The sequence below is a fragment of the Numenius arquata genome, chromosome Z (assembly GCF_964106895.1).
Source record: "Numenius arquata chromosome Z, bNumArq3.hap1.1, whole genome shotgun sequence".
In the NCBI taxonomy this organism is placed as follows: Eukaryota; Metazoa; Chordata; class Aves; order Charadriiformes; family Scolopacidae; genus Numenius; species Numenius arquata.
The window spans coordinates 23,595,823-23,611,214 of record NC_133616.1 but is presented as its reverse complement, the minus strand read 5'-3'; the positions used below and the strand labels follow the sequence as shown (position 1 = coordinate 23,611,214).

The window sequence follows — 15,392 nt, the reverse complement described above, 5'->3', positions numbered from 1 at the left end:
ATTTATTTTTAATCTGGGAATATGGTGGAAAAATGACATAACTTCTCACAGACCTATTTTTGTTACATATATTGACAGACTTTTATTGACATGTTTTAGCTTTTCAAAGAAAATTCAGGCAGCATTATTTAGTCTTTTTAAAGTAAAATAGCGTAAGCATTGATAGATCCTGAAATGTCAGCCTAAGTACTCAGGATTTTTTCCAGCTTTCCCATAACTCTGAGACCAGCTGAAGCCTAAGCTTCTCATCTGATAAGGAAAGGAGAAATGTTTGTTTTTGTGAAGCCTTCTGAGACCTTTGTTTGAAAAACGGTATCAAGATGAGTCCAAAATAATATTTTCCTTTTTTCTCTGAAAGTTTTCTGCATGAGCTCATCAGTTTTCAAATGTTTAAAATAGATTTGCATCTTTGAGCGAAAAATTATGAATGAATGTGGAAACAGTGTTGCATTTCTAAAGTCCTCCTAGGGTTCTCAGAGCATCAGAAACCTCAGATATCACCATTTGCTATTTTAAAATGAAGAGTGGGTTTTTTAAAATTTTAGCACAGAAGCTGTCAGAGAAAATGCCAGACATTCCTAAATCACTGCTTAAGTGACATGAAAATCTTTGAACAACTATAGCAACTTTGAATTTCCTACAGTAGAGATGAAAAATAGGAAAAAGCGTGCTATTCATTATAGAATCCTCAACAGGTTTTAATACTGGATACAGTTCTTTAGAATGGATTATACCCATTGCAGAATGGGGACAGTTTTGTTACTGGCATTTTTTCAACTACCAGGTTTATTTTCATTTTTTGACTTTTCTAACACATTCACATTTTAAAGCCAACGTTGTGGCCTCAAAAATTATGAAACACTGCAACAGTGGGAATGCTGAAGCTTTGTATTCCTGGTTTTGAGTTGAATATACGTTCTTTGTGGTGAAGTTATTGCTCTTTGACCATAGCCTGCTTAGTTGAATTACATAAAGCATTGTTTTTTCATGGAAGGTACTGGTCCTATCTGAACTGATCCTTAGCGGAACCCATTTTTAGTAGAGTTAAGGATGTATCTCAGAAATTGCTTACTTGAGCAGCCCTGTCAGACAATTATAAAAGTAACTAACTGTTAATGTTCTTATGTTCCTGTGCAATTAGCAAGAGTTCCTTAGATATTTTGAAATCCTACTTAAATAAAACCAGCCCAGTAATATACTTTGATAAATTTAACGTTGAGATCTGTGTGGGCCTTTGTGGAGAAGGGATATTTAATAACACAAAAAAGCCAGTTTTGCAGGGAAGGGCGGGTTCAGTTTTGACCTGAGGGTAGGAATTCAAATTCAAAGTAAGACTGTAGTATTTGTTTTGATGATAATTACAGCTGTTTGGATTTTTAATCATCAATTTCTTGCATACAAGAAATACTGTTTCTATATATTTACATGAAAGAAGTACAAGAACCAACATATTTCAATTAAAATTAGGGTTAAAAATAACTACAGCAATTATCCCATGTCAGGCCATTTCACACTTTCCATTATTGTTAACTCATGAGGTAGATAAAACATAATCTGATAGCCTTCTGAAGAGAAAATTCATTTATTTGGAGAAAAAACTCTTAAGGTGTGTAAGCATAGTTGCCTGGGCAACCTGGTCAGGGGGAGGTGTCCCTGCCCGTGGCAGGTGGGTTGAAACTTGATGATCTTTAAGGTCCCTTCCAACCCAAACCATTCTATGACAGTTGAAAATATTATAACTCAAAGTTGGTTTTCCATTATATAAGGTATTTCAAAATAAAGTCAAATAAAATTAGATAATAAATTTAATTTTTCTTTGCTTCAAGAAAGGCTTTTTTTTTAGAAGCTTGAAGATGGTAATCTTAACATAAAATCAGCCACATCTGAATGAATTTTACTAGTGACCCTTCTGAAGTATTTAATTATTTTTGGTTCCTAGAAGACCTCACAAGAAGCGGTAAACCTTGGTGGATGAGTGATGCATCTGCTTTTCCAACTTCGCTTCCAGTCAATGACACGTTAAGTAGTCATAGTCGACAGAAGAGATCAGTAAGCCTTGAACGGTTTGTGGAAACGCTGGTAGTAGCAGACAAAATGATGGTGGGATACCATGGTCGCAAGGACATTGAGCACTACATTTTGAGTGTAATGAATATTGTAAGTTTCATCCCTCTCTGTGTTCATATCAATATGGATGTACTGAGATGATAAAGTGACTGTAAAGTATTTATTTATTGGCATGAATAATGCTTCAAAATATGTATCAGCTTGCAGGAGTTAATAGTTGAAAGATGGCAAATGTTAGCATCGTGGGAAAAATGCAGTAGTGTTTCTGTCAAGAAGTACGCTGTGATCACTTTTAAACTGTTTGTCTTTAATTTTAGATTCATATGATTACATTTAGATTATACAGTTCTATTCTCTTTAAGTCAACAGTCTAAATGGTCCTTGTGCTGGATCAACTGTGAAACACGATATATACAGTTTTCATTTAAAAGTGTGAGCCAAGGAATTCATTTTACTGAATGGTCATTTTTTGGTACAAAAATAACTATTATTCACGTGATAATGATAATTAACATTATGGAATTACACTGAGCAAGAAAATAGCTTAATTTTTAACCATTTAGGAAACAAGTAGTGTTTCTTGTCTGACTTTGTGCCTTTTCTTATTTTCTGGAGGTCAGGTTGCCAAACTTTATCGTGATTCCAGTCTAGGAAACGTTGTGAATATTATAGTGACACGTTTAATTGTCCTTACTGAAGATCAGGTAAGAGCTGTTGGAGCTAAGCTTTATATATCCCTGCAATACAAGTCACATTATTGTGTAATATAGATTTCATTTAATTATTGCTTGAAATTGCTGCATCTGGGTACAAAACCTATCTTGTAATCTTTCACTACTTTAATCAAGATGAAACTGTTCAAAGGAATATTCCTCATGTATCATCTCAAAGATACTTGTTCTTTACTTCACGTGAATATTAGTACACCTTCGGGGATGTCAGTTTTATTTTTAGATCAATATTTTGATATTCTGATTTTTTTTGTATTGACATAATCATTAATAAAGTTGGAGCAGAAAGAATGCCTGTTCAGTAATACACAGCTGAACTTGGGGTCAGATTTTACAGAGATAAAATTTGGCAAGAAGAGTTTATTCCTAGAAACCACTGCTTCTAATTATAGTCCCATTTTAGTCTTCAAAAGACTTAACAACTGACCTTAGTAATTTGTTTGGAACATTTCTGGTATGCATGTTGTATTGCAGCCAAACTTGGAGATAAACCACCATGCAGACAAGTCCCTCGATAGCTTCTGTAAGTGGCAGAAATCCATTCTCTCCCACCAAAGTGATGGAAACACCATTCCAGAAAATGGGATTGCCCACCATGATAATGCGGTTCTTATTACTAGGTATGGTCATTATAAGTATTGTGTTTATTTTATTTTATTTCTGTAGCTTTCTTGTTTTTACCATATATATATATATACATACATACATACATATAGGCTAGTTTTAAAGAATATAATTGGCAGATAATCCTAAGAGGAGGAAAATTAATAGATGGGTTGTCTTAAATATATCAGACTATTAAACTATAGATTAAGAATTTGGAAAAGTAAGATCTGCAAATGACTTGCTTCTGCTGTTATTTTCACTTCATAATTGGTAATGCAAAGTATTCCAGTAGAACAGATGGATCCTATTGAACATTTTATAATTTTATGACTGAAAAGAATTCATAAGATTATGGAGAACAAAACATTGTGGAAAATATTTTGTTAACTATATGTAATGTTTTTTATAAGAATTTCAAGCCAGAACCTCAACTACTGTAATAGTATTTCTGCTGAAAAACAGATTCTTGGAGATTCAGGCAATGTGAGAATCTGCTTTATAGCCGTTTTGATTTATTATCCTTAATTAAGATGAGAACTGACAGTTTTAATAGGTAGTTTCAAAGCCTGCATATATGCCCATTGTTTGCTTCTATTCCACTGTTACTGTGGTAAATTCAACAAAGCTTGCACTGTAATCTTGCAATCCTGATAAACGTATTCCTGTTGTCCTTTGCAGTTATGGGTAGGCAACTGTACTTTATTAGGAGATCAGTTTCCCCCTTGTGTAAGGACACTATTTATTCTTTTCTATTTTGTTTAAATAGCAGCAGGTGCAGCAGCACTAATTTGGATTAGGATCTTTTCATTATAGTTTCTGCTTTCCAGGACAAATTCTGTACTGCTTTGTATGTGACCTATTTGTGGAATCTTTGTGTTCACTGCAGAAAATTTTAAAATAGTGATTAAAATGATGGGTCTTTTCTGGAGTTTTGTGCAAAAGATGTAAAAGTGGCACTTTCTTTTTTTTTTTGATTGGGTAGTTTTTGATGATTTTGTTCTGTATAAGAAACAATTATTTTTGAGAGGAAAGAAGAGCTAACAAATCTCTTGCATGTATTTTTGTATTCATATTTCAAATGCAATTGTTACACATGGTCATTGTTACTACACAGTAACAACTGGAATGTGTCCAAGAAGTTTAAAAACTAATATTAAAGTCTCTAATAAAAATAAATGGAACAAAATTAAAATATGGTTATATTCTAAGATCTTGATTTTTCACAATAGCCTTTGTTTATGCTCAATTTTTTGCATACAAGTAGTTCCTTCACTAGGGCTGCTCACAGGTGAAATAATATACATCTTTACAGCAGTGCTACACATCAAACTTTTACTGGTTTAATTTAGGCAATGACTTAAAAAGGGTAATCCGTAGGTGGTGTGGTTGTCAGTTGAAGCCCCTCAATATGTATGTATAAACTGTGTTGGCAGTACTATATTTTTACTAATATGGCTGAATAACTTGAAGTTTTGTTGGTGTTATTCTGGCACTGCAAAGCACAGTTGTTATTTTCTTTCAGTGTTGTCCTTTAGTATGTTTTACTGTATATTTACTGTATACAGGGACTGGCTTCCCCACTCTTGTAGGATGTTCCCAGCGTAGTTATGAACAGTTCTGTTTCAGACGAAGGCTTAAGTTACGGCTAACTTTGCGGCCTTTAACTGCAAACAGAGCAATTTTTCAGAGAACGTGAGTAATACCCATTGAAAATTAAGTTTTTCCAGCAAGTAATAGTAAATATGAAGGACTTGTTTTATTTTTCATTATGGAGGCTTAGTAATTGTGTAAGTATGCTGCAGAGCTTCTTTAGGACTTTTATACTCTATCTTTTAAAAAGGATGTAAGAGTTATAAAAATAACTTCCGAGTTTACTTCTAAGAAGTTTATACTTCTGAATATATACCTATATTTTAAGTCAAGAAAGTACCCCAGCATAGTGTCTGCAGGGTCAAAAGCAGACACTATGTGTTCAGCGTTGCTGAACTTTTGAGTTATATATGCTTTCATGATAGAATGCTTATATTCCTCTCTCTTTATAATTGTAATTTCTAAAAATAATCCCAAAGGCTACATTAATCAATTTGAATGGATCAATCAGACTTTTAATGAAATTGCTAGCTATGCTGGCTCTTACTAATAAAGTGTATCAGCATATGTGAAGAACGCATTTTTCTTTTTTTAGGTTGGAATGAGCAAAGATAAATTTATATTAATACAAAAATGTAAATCTATTAACTTTAAGTAATTCTAAATTAATTTCTCAAATGGTAATATACTTGTTTTCTTTCTATTATCTGTCTCTCACCTGATGAACCACAATTAATGCATTATATGTGAAAGAGAAGGGTATTACTACAGTGCTTTAAACTCCTAAGATGTTGGAGAGGTCTTTATTAAACTCTTCTACCTGAAGGAATTTGAACCTATGCTATGAAATATTAAGTTATCTTTTAGCCACTGTAATAGTGTTTTGAAACCAGTTTCCTGAATCTGTCCCACTTATGCTGCTCTGCTTTGTATGGGGTAATTACTTTTTCATTGAATTTGACATTGGAACCATTTTTGGTTATTGTATGTATTGCTATTTTATGGAAAGTAGGGAAGCTTCAGTTCAACATGGTGGATAGTTTTGTGTTGATCAAAACCAGATTTTTCAGTAAGTAATCAATTTATTTGAAAATATTACTTAGACCTAGCTGAGCATTTAAGTTTGCAACTACAACAATCTTTATTTGAAAAGTGGGACAAAGTTGTTAAGAAAGGAGTCATTATCTTTATCCATGCAAATGAAAACAGCACCTCAGCTTTTCTTAGGAACAGATGGCTTGCCACCGTGACACTTGCAAAGACGGCATGCTCCGATCTGTAAAATAAACCCCAGTATTAAGGGTGCTGATTCCCTGGGGGTGTCTGCCTGACCAACGTACGCAGACTTTTGTACCCTAAATTAGCTGTATGCTAAAACTAGGTAGCCTCACTGACATGGAGTTATGCCAAGCTGATCAAGTAACTTCCGTGGAGACGTTACCAGGCCTGCTAAGCCACCAGTTTTTGGACAAGAGCCTGCGCTGTGTTCAGTGTGCCTGGTGTGTGGGCTTCTCTGTCGCGCTCCTGCAGAGCAGTCTGCAGAGGACTTCTTTTACTGAGTGGGTAGGGAATTGCAGAAGACTTCTAAACTGATAACAAAAAGTAAGGCAGGTGAGAGCCTGATGCCCAGTCAGGAGAGCAAAATTGTGGTGGTGGAAGTAGGGTATTACTTGCACAAATATGATAACACAAATAGTGTGCATTCCTAACTCGCGATGGTGAGTATTGGGACTGGTTTAACTTCTTTAATGCTGCCAGACTTTATGCTGTAGGCATAAAAATGATAATTAGCAGGAACATTTCCTGATACTATTGTCAGAAAAAGTGTCATTCTTCAGTTTCACTGGAGAGCTTCTGAGCATCCCTGAAATCTTGCTGAAATTCTTGCTGAAACCAGCAAGAATTAGATACCTTCTTATAATGGGAACCCATGGCTAGGTAATAGGCCTCATACAGAGTCTTGGGATACTGGGTGACTTTGTATAACAAGAATATCAATTGCCTAGAACACTGACAATACTTTTGTGTCTGTTACTGTGCTTTTGCCTTCTTTTATTCATTTACAGAACTTTTGTTTGTATTTTCTGAATCTTAAGTGCTTAATGTTATTAGCGGATAAGACTGTGACAGAATTAATGTTCTAAAATGGAAACTTTTTTTTATAGTGAAATCTTTGAAATTTCATCTAGATTTTTTCTGTTGGAGACTATATTTAAGTCTCAAACTTTAATATTTTATCCTGTAATTGTCAAAATTGGGTTACTGGGGGCAAGTGAAAGTAAAATACTAAGCAGACCGGTTTTAATTATGAAGTTGATTGAAAATGTAATGCTGTTAGGACAAGATGTTCTTTTTTCCATGAAGTGACTTGACTTTAGATAAGCCTAGTGAACCCTTAAAATTCTTTTATATTGCAAATCAATACAAGTAGGAGAAAACCTTTATGATTCTCTTAAGTCTTTTGGTAGACAAAATGTAGTCTTTGCATTTGGTTCCTGTATTCCTGCATCACGGATGTGGTAATTTTACTTTTTAGTACAATGTCGGGTTCTCAAATTTATCATTTTAAGACTCAGTGTAGGTTTTGGGAGTCTCTGTATATTCTTCCTTGTGCATCCTATCCCCAGTATCGAAGTATCTATTTCCCTTTTTGAAGTTATGTCTTGTTTATTTCCATATATATATATATATATAATATATATATATATATAAATCTTCATTGGTAGCCTCCTTCCTCTTTCATTTCTTCAGAAACTCCCTAAGAAATAGTCTCCACGGTTTACCTTAAAAACACAAATGTTCAGAGGTCACGATGGTATTGTCAGAGGTCACAATCACTAGAGTATTGTTACTTATTTTGAAGAACATTTAACCCAGCTTCCCTTCCATTACAATCAGTTGCTTCCTTCTTGTGATCTTATAGATCATAAAGGAGGAATTACGGAATTTCTTAGCAATACCTTGGTTAACTTGCAAACATATACATAAAGAACAAAACTATTCTGTGTCCTGTCCACCTGCACAGAATGGTAATGGCCAGAGGGTTGCATTCTAGGTTACACTTCGTAGATGGGTGGGAGAGAAGATGAAAACATTTTTAAAATGTCTTTTTTTTTTTTCTTTTATACCCTGAGAGTGTAAAAGTACCCTCTAGTACTACATTTCTGTATAGCTCAAGATGGTTAGTTTGATCTGTCCAGGTAATAAGTAGTCCACAAATGGCAAGTGTGACTGACTCTCTAAACTTGCAATGGAGTCTTCTTCTGCTGGAAGACCCAGAGCTATTAATTTGCCTCCTGGTGTGTCAGTAGATCAAGTACAGGGCATAACAAACAGCCCATAGAGAGGAAAGTTTCAGAGGGAAGTTGAGATATATGTGTGTGTGTGTGTGTGTGTGTATTTCTAAAGGGGCAGAACTTGGTCTTTGAGAGACAAATGTTTTAAACAGAGAAACATTTGAAACCTTAATCACTTAAAGAGATAGCAATTCTCAAAAGTCATTGCATGAAATGTCATCTCCTGTTGGTAGCATCACATACCAAGAGTTTTTTTAATATCTTTTAAAAAGAAAACGGAAATGCGCTCTGCTTGACAAAGCGTTAAGATCTCTTTGAGGCAGCTGTAGTGGTTTTATAGAAACATAAGTGATTCCATGCAAAAAACTTCATAAAGTTTTGGTTTTGAGACTGTAAACCTGCATCTTCTTTTGTTTGTTTGTTTGTTTGTTTGTTTTTTTTCCTTCTCCCCTCTGGTACACTGTTAGAGATGCACATATGTAGATACAGATTCTGAAATTAATGACTTAAAATATCTTGAAATATAAACATCTTTTACTTGGATTGGAGTCCACTCAAGTTAGTTTTACAAGTGGTTTACTGCTTTAGCAACAATTTATTGATGTACTCTGTTGGAGGAATCTTTATTTGCTTCTGGGCCATAAGATGTTCTTATTGATTAAGCCAAATATACCTTGATTTGTAGGCTAGACTGGTGTCAGTAAAAATGTTCAGTACCACGGATGGTGTAGTTTTTCTCTGGGTTTTAAATGGGCTTGTACATGTTAATTTCTGTGAGACAGTGAATGAGGTCTTTCTTAATACAGACTCTTGTATTTTTGCCAGATACCGCTATACTTGTAATTCAGTAAGTGTATTGCTAAGCAGTGTGGTATGGCTGCTGTTAGCATTAACCCTGGTATTAGTATGCAGCATGTCTCCAGCAACACTGCTGAAGCCCATATGGGAGGCATTAGCATTTTACAGAACTAGTTTACGTTTATTGTGTATGTTCAAGAATAAATTCACAATGCTTCAGTTAGTCATTTACTCATTCATGTGCCCTCATGGGCAAGGTATACTCTCTTTCGTTTGTCTGTGAGATAATATCCCCTGTGCAGACCAGTGCTGCCAGTTTTTCCAAGGGGGTAGAAGGTACATGTATATGGCAGCAGTCATAAACTCCTGTAAATCCTGTGGTTCTTAACCTAAAGAATTGCAACGTTTCTGGCATTGCTGTAGATACTTGAGATGGGCAAAAAGCTTCTTGTTTCATTTTGCATACCTGTGTAGAGCTGACCACAATCATGTCTTTTTTTTTTTTCTTCCATAACATTAAGGCGTTTTTGGCAGCTGGGGATAATTTGGTAGTTGCATCGTCCCGATAACAGTCCTAAAAGGAAATGTATTTTATGGATGCAGTTGCCCTTTTGCATGTCAGTTGCTTATAGGTTAGTAATATACTTTTATTCTGCAATAACAAGTAAAAGTTTCCCGTCAGGTTCTGTACTAGTTAAGGCATTTGCTAGTGGGGTAGGGCCAGCCAGGACTCTGCACATTCCTTTCCTCCTGCAGGTCCAAGATTGTTATGCTTCTTTTCTGAGGCACTTTTCCACTTTTTTCTTGGCTTTTTAACCTGTTGCAAAGATTTCTTTTCTGTACAAGGCACTCTCACATTGTTCTGTCAGGACAATTTCCTAGCCTTGTCCAATAAATTTAGATATCCAAAGTGTTTCTGTTCCCATGAAGCCCTGACTCCCATCCTCATCCTGCAGTTTCTTCCTCTGTTAATGAGAAGGGCTCTGATTTCAAGAAGTAATTCTGATGTCAGTTGTATGTGTTCGCTTCTTACTTCCTTGACTCTTAGTCCATTAAGTGTTTTCACCCTTGTTTTTTATGCAGCCTTTCAACTTGTTCCACTGGAGTTCCTTGTGGTAAATTTAAGCCCCTGACAGGAGGCTGTTTTTCCTTAGTTGATTTCCTTGATAGAAAAAATTGTAAGGTTATCCATTGACTTGGTCTGTGTGTAAGATTACTCGTCTGAGAGAGAGGGTTGCAAAGCTGACATGTATATGTTGCCCTTAGGGGCTGTCTCTGCAGATACTTAAAATGCGAGGAGCCCCCTTTCCAAATAATAACACTGAATTCCCTATAGCTCTTTGTTTTCAGGGGATTAAAGGGGTGTAAGTGAAAAATCTGTCTGCATATTCAAAATCATGTATTTGGAAAACACTCCAAACAAGCTTGAAATGTACTATGACTCTGCTACAGCAGTTTCAGTAAAGTAAGGTATTTGATGTTGTTTGCACAGTGCTTTGCTTAATAGGAGTATTTGTACCAGGCTTTCTATACAGAGTATGTTACACACACTCCTTTTTTAGAGACCTGCTACTGACCACTGAGAGAATTAGTATGTTGCTAGATATTGTTCCAGTACCACAGTTCTTATATTCTTACTCTTGTGTCAAAAACATTTTGTGGGTCTTCACTACCCCAAGGCATGTTCTTTGGAATGGCTACCTCGAGACTGGAAAAAGAGAAGCTGTGGCTGAGAGACACAGCGTAACAACTGTGAGCCCATTACATCAATACAGGGTATCTGTGTGTAGATGATTTGCTTTAGATACAAACAGGTCTCGAGCCATGTTCCAAGATTGCATGCAAACCCTGCATGTTCAGTGGGAGGAAAACACATACAAAGATTTCATTGGAGAACTCTCCTTCATTGGTTTTCTGTAGATCTTTTTGTGAGCTGAGAGGCTGTAGGCTGTGAGTGATGGTAGAAAATCAAATTAGATAACACAGGTAATAGAGAAAAAGATGAAGTAGCTGGGAATTAAAGAAATCAGTTGGCATATTACATGATTCCCCTTTATGTGACAGTTATACACTTCCTTGTTGGGTGGGTTTTTTTTGTTCTCCTACCCCACATTAACAAAATAAAGCCTGAAATGTTCAGGTTTCCACTCTTGGCTGTGAATTTTTGGATTTTGGGGGGAGGAGGTTAGTGTAAATTGTATCTTTAAATTTTATTCCTGGATTTTGTAGGTGGAAGGAATTGAATAGACTCTGTGGGATTTGAGGGAACTCACATGGAACAATAAAGTAGCTAGAATGTGAATCTGAAAAAATCTGCTTATTGCATGGCATATGTCAACCAGCAGGTGATTTGCAGCTAATTAACAAGCACACTGTGTGAGTGGAATGTTTTCTAATCAATAAAAAGGCTGTTATTTTTAATTTTTGATGCCATTAGTTGACTCTTAGTTTACAGTTGGTTAGTCAGAAGATGCGTATTCTGATTTAGTTTATAAAATTTGATTCTGTGAGGGTGGAAGGGTAGCAAAGGTATACCCAGAGTTTGCATAATCCATTCCAGATGGACAAAATGTTTTCTAAATGTGTTTTATTTAATACCAAATCCAGGAGAGTAACCGGTGTCATGGAGTAAAGCTCAGATTTACATGCTCTGACTGGAGACTTTCGGTCTGAAAGCTTTTGTCTTTTAATTTTTTTGGTAACTTGATTGAAATACTTGATTCTGAATGAAAAATCAAGTAACATTCTCCTATCTCAATTGAAGACAGAAATTTTGAGTATAATCCCACAAACATCTCTTAAGATGTGCTCACTGATCTCTTAAGATGTGCTCGCTGAGTGGAACTGGTTACACACCTAATGATTTCCTGAACTGGAAAACCTGAGATTAACTCCCAGTGCACAACATGGGCAGTGCAACTCCTTACTGCCCCCAGTAAAAGCCTGTCTCTAAATGAGGCAATGAAACCTTTAGTAATTAAAAATGCATTGGGATAAATCCATAAAGTACCAAACCGCATTTGCTGCTTATAGTAGTAGTATATTAATGCCTGCTGTAGTTTACAAATAAAACTTTTTGTTGTACACACTAGACTTACTACAGAAGAAAAAAAATCAATGAAAAATACTTTTGTATGCTCTATTTTTTCCCTTTTTTTTCTTCAGGCATTTACCTTCTGAGTTGCACAAAGGGTCATAAAACTATTCAAATGATAGTTTTTCCAGGAAATGTTTGGTGGTAATAGTTTGGGATATCTGTTAGAACACTCAGTTACTGCTTGGCCAGATATCTGAGGAAGGGCTTTCAAGCAGTTTGAAATGTCATATTTTTCCTTCTTTTTTATAAAGAACATAGACTTTTTTAAAATTCTCTCATTTTAATTTTTTCTTAGTTATCTGAGTAGAATCCTAACATTCTTCTCATTTTTTTTCCCCTCTCTCTTCCCCCCTCCCCTTGCTATTCCCCCCTTCCTCTTCCCCCTTCTTGCTTAAGTACAATATCAGGGCTGTTATTATTTTCACAACTTACAATGACTGGCAGAATAATATATATATATATGCAAGTGAGTAGCTGTGCTCCTCATTCTTAACAATCCAGGAAAACATATTAGGCCAATTTCTACCCTGGATTTTCACCAATTTTGGATTTTCTCTGGAATCTGTTGTATAAATTCTGTCTTTCACCACACATGAATATATACTACATTCTCATGTTTTCTTCACATTTTAAACATCAGTCTGGACTATTTAGCTCAACTTTATAGCTACATTTTATTAGATTGTTTATGCATAAGAATACACTAAAAACATATGCTTTTAATTAGGACACAGGTTGTAGATTAATTCTTTTATTGGCAACATCATATCCATTTAATTTTCATATTCAGTATTCTTCAATTTCTTCTAGTTTATACCAATCTGTCCTAACAAAGGGCATGATTATTTATGCTTTGAGGTCAATGGCAGCATGCCCATTATTTCAGTAGGATTTGGATAAGATTTCAATTTGAGGTCCTAGCTTGTTCATTTTAATTATGCAAATAGTAATGTAAAACCTAAAGTGAGCACTGTTTGTTCGATGTTACTTAATAACTTTTTGAAATATTTTGCAGATGTAAAATGTGGATTAATGAAGTTTGGTGCATAAGTGTCTTAACCTTTTTTAAATTAGGGATGGTATTTTCTCTGAAATTTTACCCATTTCTGTATTAAATTAACTGCTTTTGTAAGCACCCATTATGTGTAGAGATAGATCGCTTCCTAACTAATTTGTAAGTATATTCAGTGTATTAAAAGTACTTTCCAAAGTGATTAACACTACTTACAGGTTGGGGTGGGCTTTTTTGGTGATTTTTTTTTTTTCTTTCTTTTTTAGTGAATTTACAGCAAAGAAGTGGCACTTGAAAGGAAATGGCTGGAAATTCTCCAGTCAAAGAGCAGGTGTGAATAGCCAGGAGTAGGTGATATTACAGAATTGTTCCAAGTGAAGAAATACATGGTAGTTTACATCTGCAGTTGTAGCTGTTCAGTTTCACTTTCATAATGCAGAATGAAATGTAGCTTAAAAAACCATTAAAATTCTGACAGAATTAGATGGAGGAGATGAAGTAAAAATTAAAAGTTTAAATTCCGTTCTTGAATATTTTGTAATTTCCATGCTGGCCTGACCATGTGTGCTCGGTCAATTGGTACTAAAGTTGATTCTGACATCGAATCTGCTAAACAATAGATAAATTTTTGCTTTAAACTCATGTGAAATCAAACTCTTTTGTTTTCAACTCAAAACATTTTAATGAATAAAATTTTGATTAAGAAAATAAGTAATATTTATTTACATGTGGCATAGTCAGAATTAAATTATCACCTGTGTTGCATTCTCAATTGTTTTCTTAACTTTTCTAAAGATACATTTCACACACTTTATTATATGAAGTAAACATGGGAAAATATGGTTGCTGAAATACAAACACTGAGATAACACTGAGAACTAACTGAAATTCTGGTCAAACCATTTATTTTGCAACAGTGTGTGAAGGAATGGTCGTCTGGCCAACTGTAAAGAATTAAATATGAAATTGTAAACATGTTTAATGACTAGCAAGTCTTGTGTAGATTGTTCTTACTACCATTGCTTGTTTTCTGCTCCCTTCTTTTGCTGCCACATTGACCTCACCACATTATTAGCAGGTGAAACTGTAGCACATGGGAATACTCCAAATGGGAATATACTCAGCAAATGTAACAATTTGTGCTTTTTTATGCTTTTTTTTTTTTCCACTTATTTCTAGACTTGAAACTCTTCTTACTTCTGATGATTAGGCCTTTACTAGCTCTGTTTCTACTGGCTAAGCTAATAAAGCCCAGCAGTTACAACATTATCAACAGTTGAGTAAAAAAATCTCTTTTAATGCTGCATAATCAAATAACTTCCTTAGATCAACAGTCATTAGTCATGCACACATGCACTTATGCAAAATTCTAGATACTCCTAGTTTAAATTCCTAATATATATACCACTATTTTTAATATTTCAAAACTATATTGAAGTAATCCATGAACACTACGGAGATAGACAGAAGTTGTTGTGGGTGCATGGCCAGGGCCTGCCACTGTGGGTAAATGTGGTAGTGGTACCTCAAGCTAATAAATTCAATAAAGAATTTTTTTTTTTTTTTTTCAAAATTATGTGCAGTTGTCTTAGTTTGAGTAATGACTGATCAGTTATTTGAGAGGTAATACTCTTATTCAAGCAACTCAGTATGGTTTAGTCGGTCAAAATCATAGAATCATAGAATGGTTTAGGTTGGAAGGGACCTTAAAGATGATCTAGTTCCAAACGCCCTGCCATGGGCAGGGACACCTCCCACTAGACCAGGTTGCTCAAAGCCCCTTCCAGCCTGGCCTTGAACACTTCCAGGGATGGGGCATCCACAACTTCCCTGGGCAACCTGTTCCAGTGTCTCACCACCCTCACAGTAAAGAATTTCTTCCTAGTATCTAATCTAAATCTCCCCTCCTTCAGTTTACAACCATTACTCCTTGTCCTGTCACTCCACTCCCTGATAAAGAGTCCCTCCCCATCTCTCCTGTTGGTTTGTTTGTTTGTATGTTAGTTTGTCAATAGTTACAGGTATTCTAGTGTTTGGTGCTTTTGCAGAGTATTTTGTGTAGATCCTTTGTACTGAGTATTTCATGTGCTTTTCCTCTCTTGCATTTTGTAACTATTATATAGCAAGAGAGAAGTGGCTTTCAATTATAAGTACTGTTGAACTGGACTTGAACAATGGTCAAGATCGGTTTCAGC

General features: G+C 35.3%; 1 protein-coding gene across 3 annotated transcripts in view; it reads left to right on the top strand.

The window, feature by feature from the left end:
* Positions 1-15,392, top strand: part of ADAMTS6 (ADAM metallopeptidase with thrombospondin type 1 motif 6) — a 153,059-nt gene that overhangs the window by 13,666 nt on the left and 124,001 nt on the right. For 2 of the 3 annotated variants that reach the window (XM_074166098.1, XM_074166097.1), the window contains 3 exons: positions 1,940-2,157; positions 2,688-2,771; positions 3,273-3,418. In XM_074166098.1, the coding sequence (XP_074022199.1) occupies positions 1,940-2,157; positions 2,688-2,771; positions 3,273-3,418 (448 nt within the window). The remainder of the gene's footprint in view (positions 1-1,939; positions 2,158-2,687; positions 2,772-3,272; positions 3,419-15,392) is intronic. The other variant, XM_074166099.1, reaches the window with a different exon arrangement.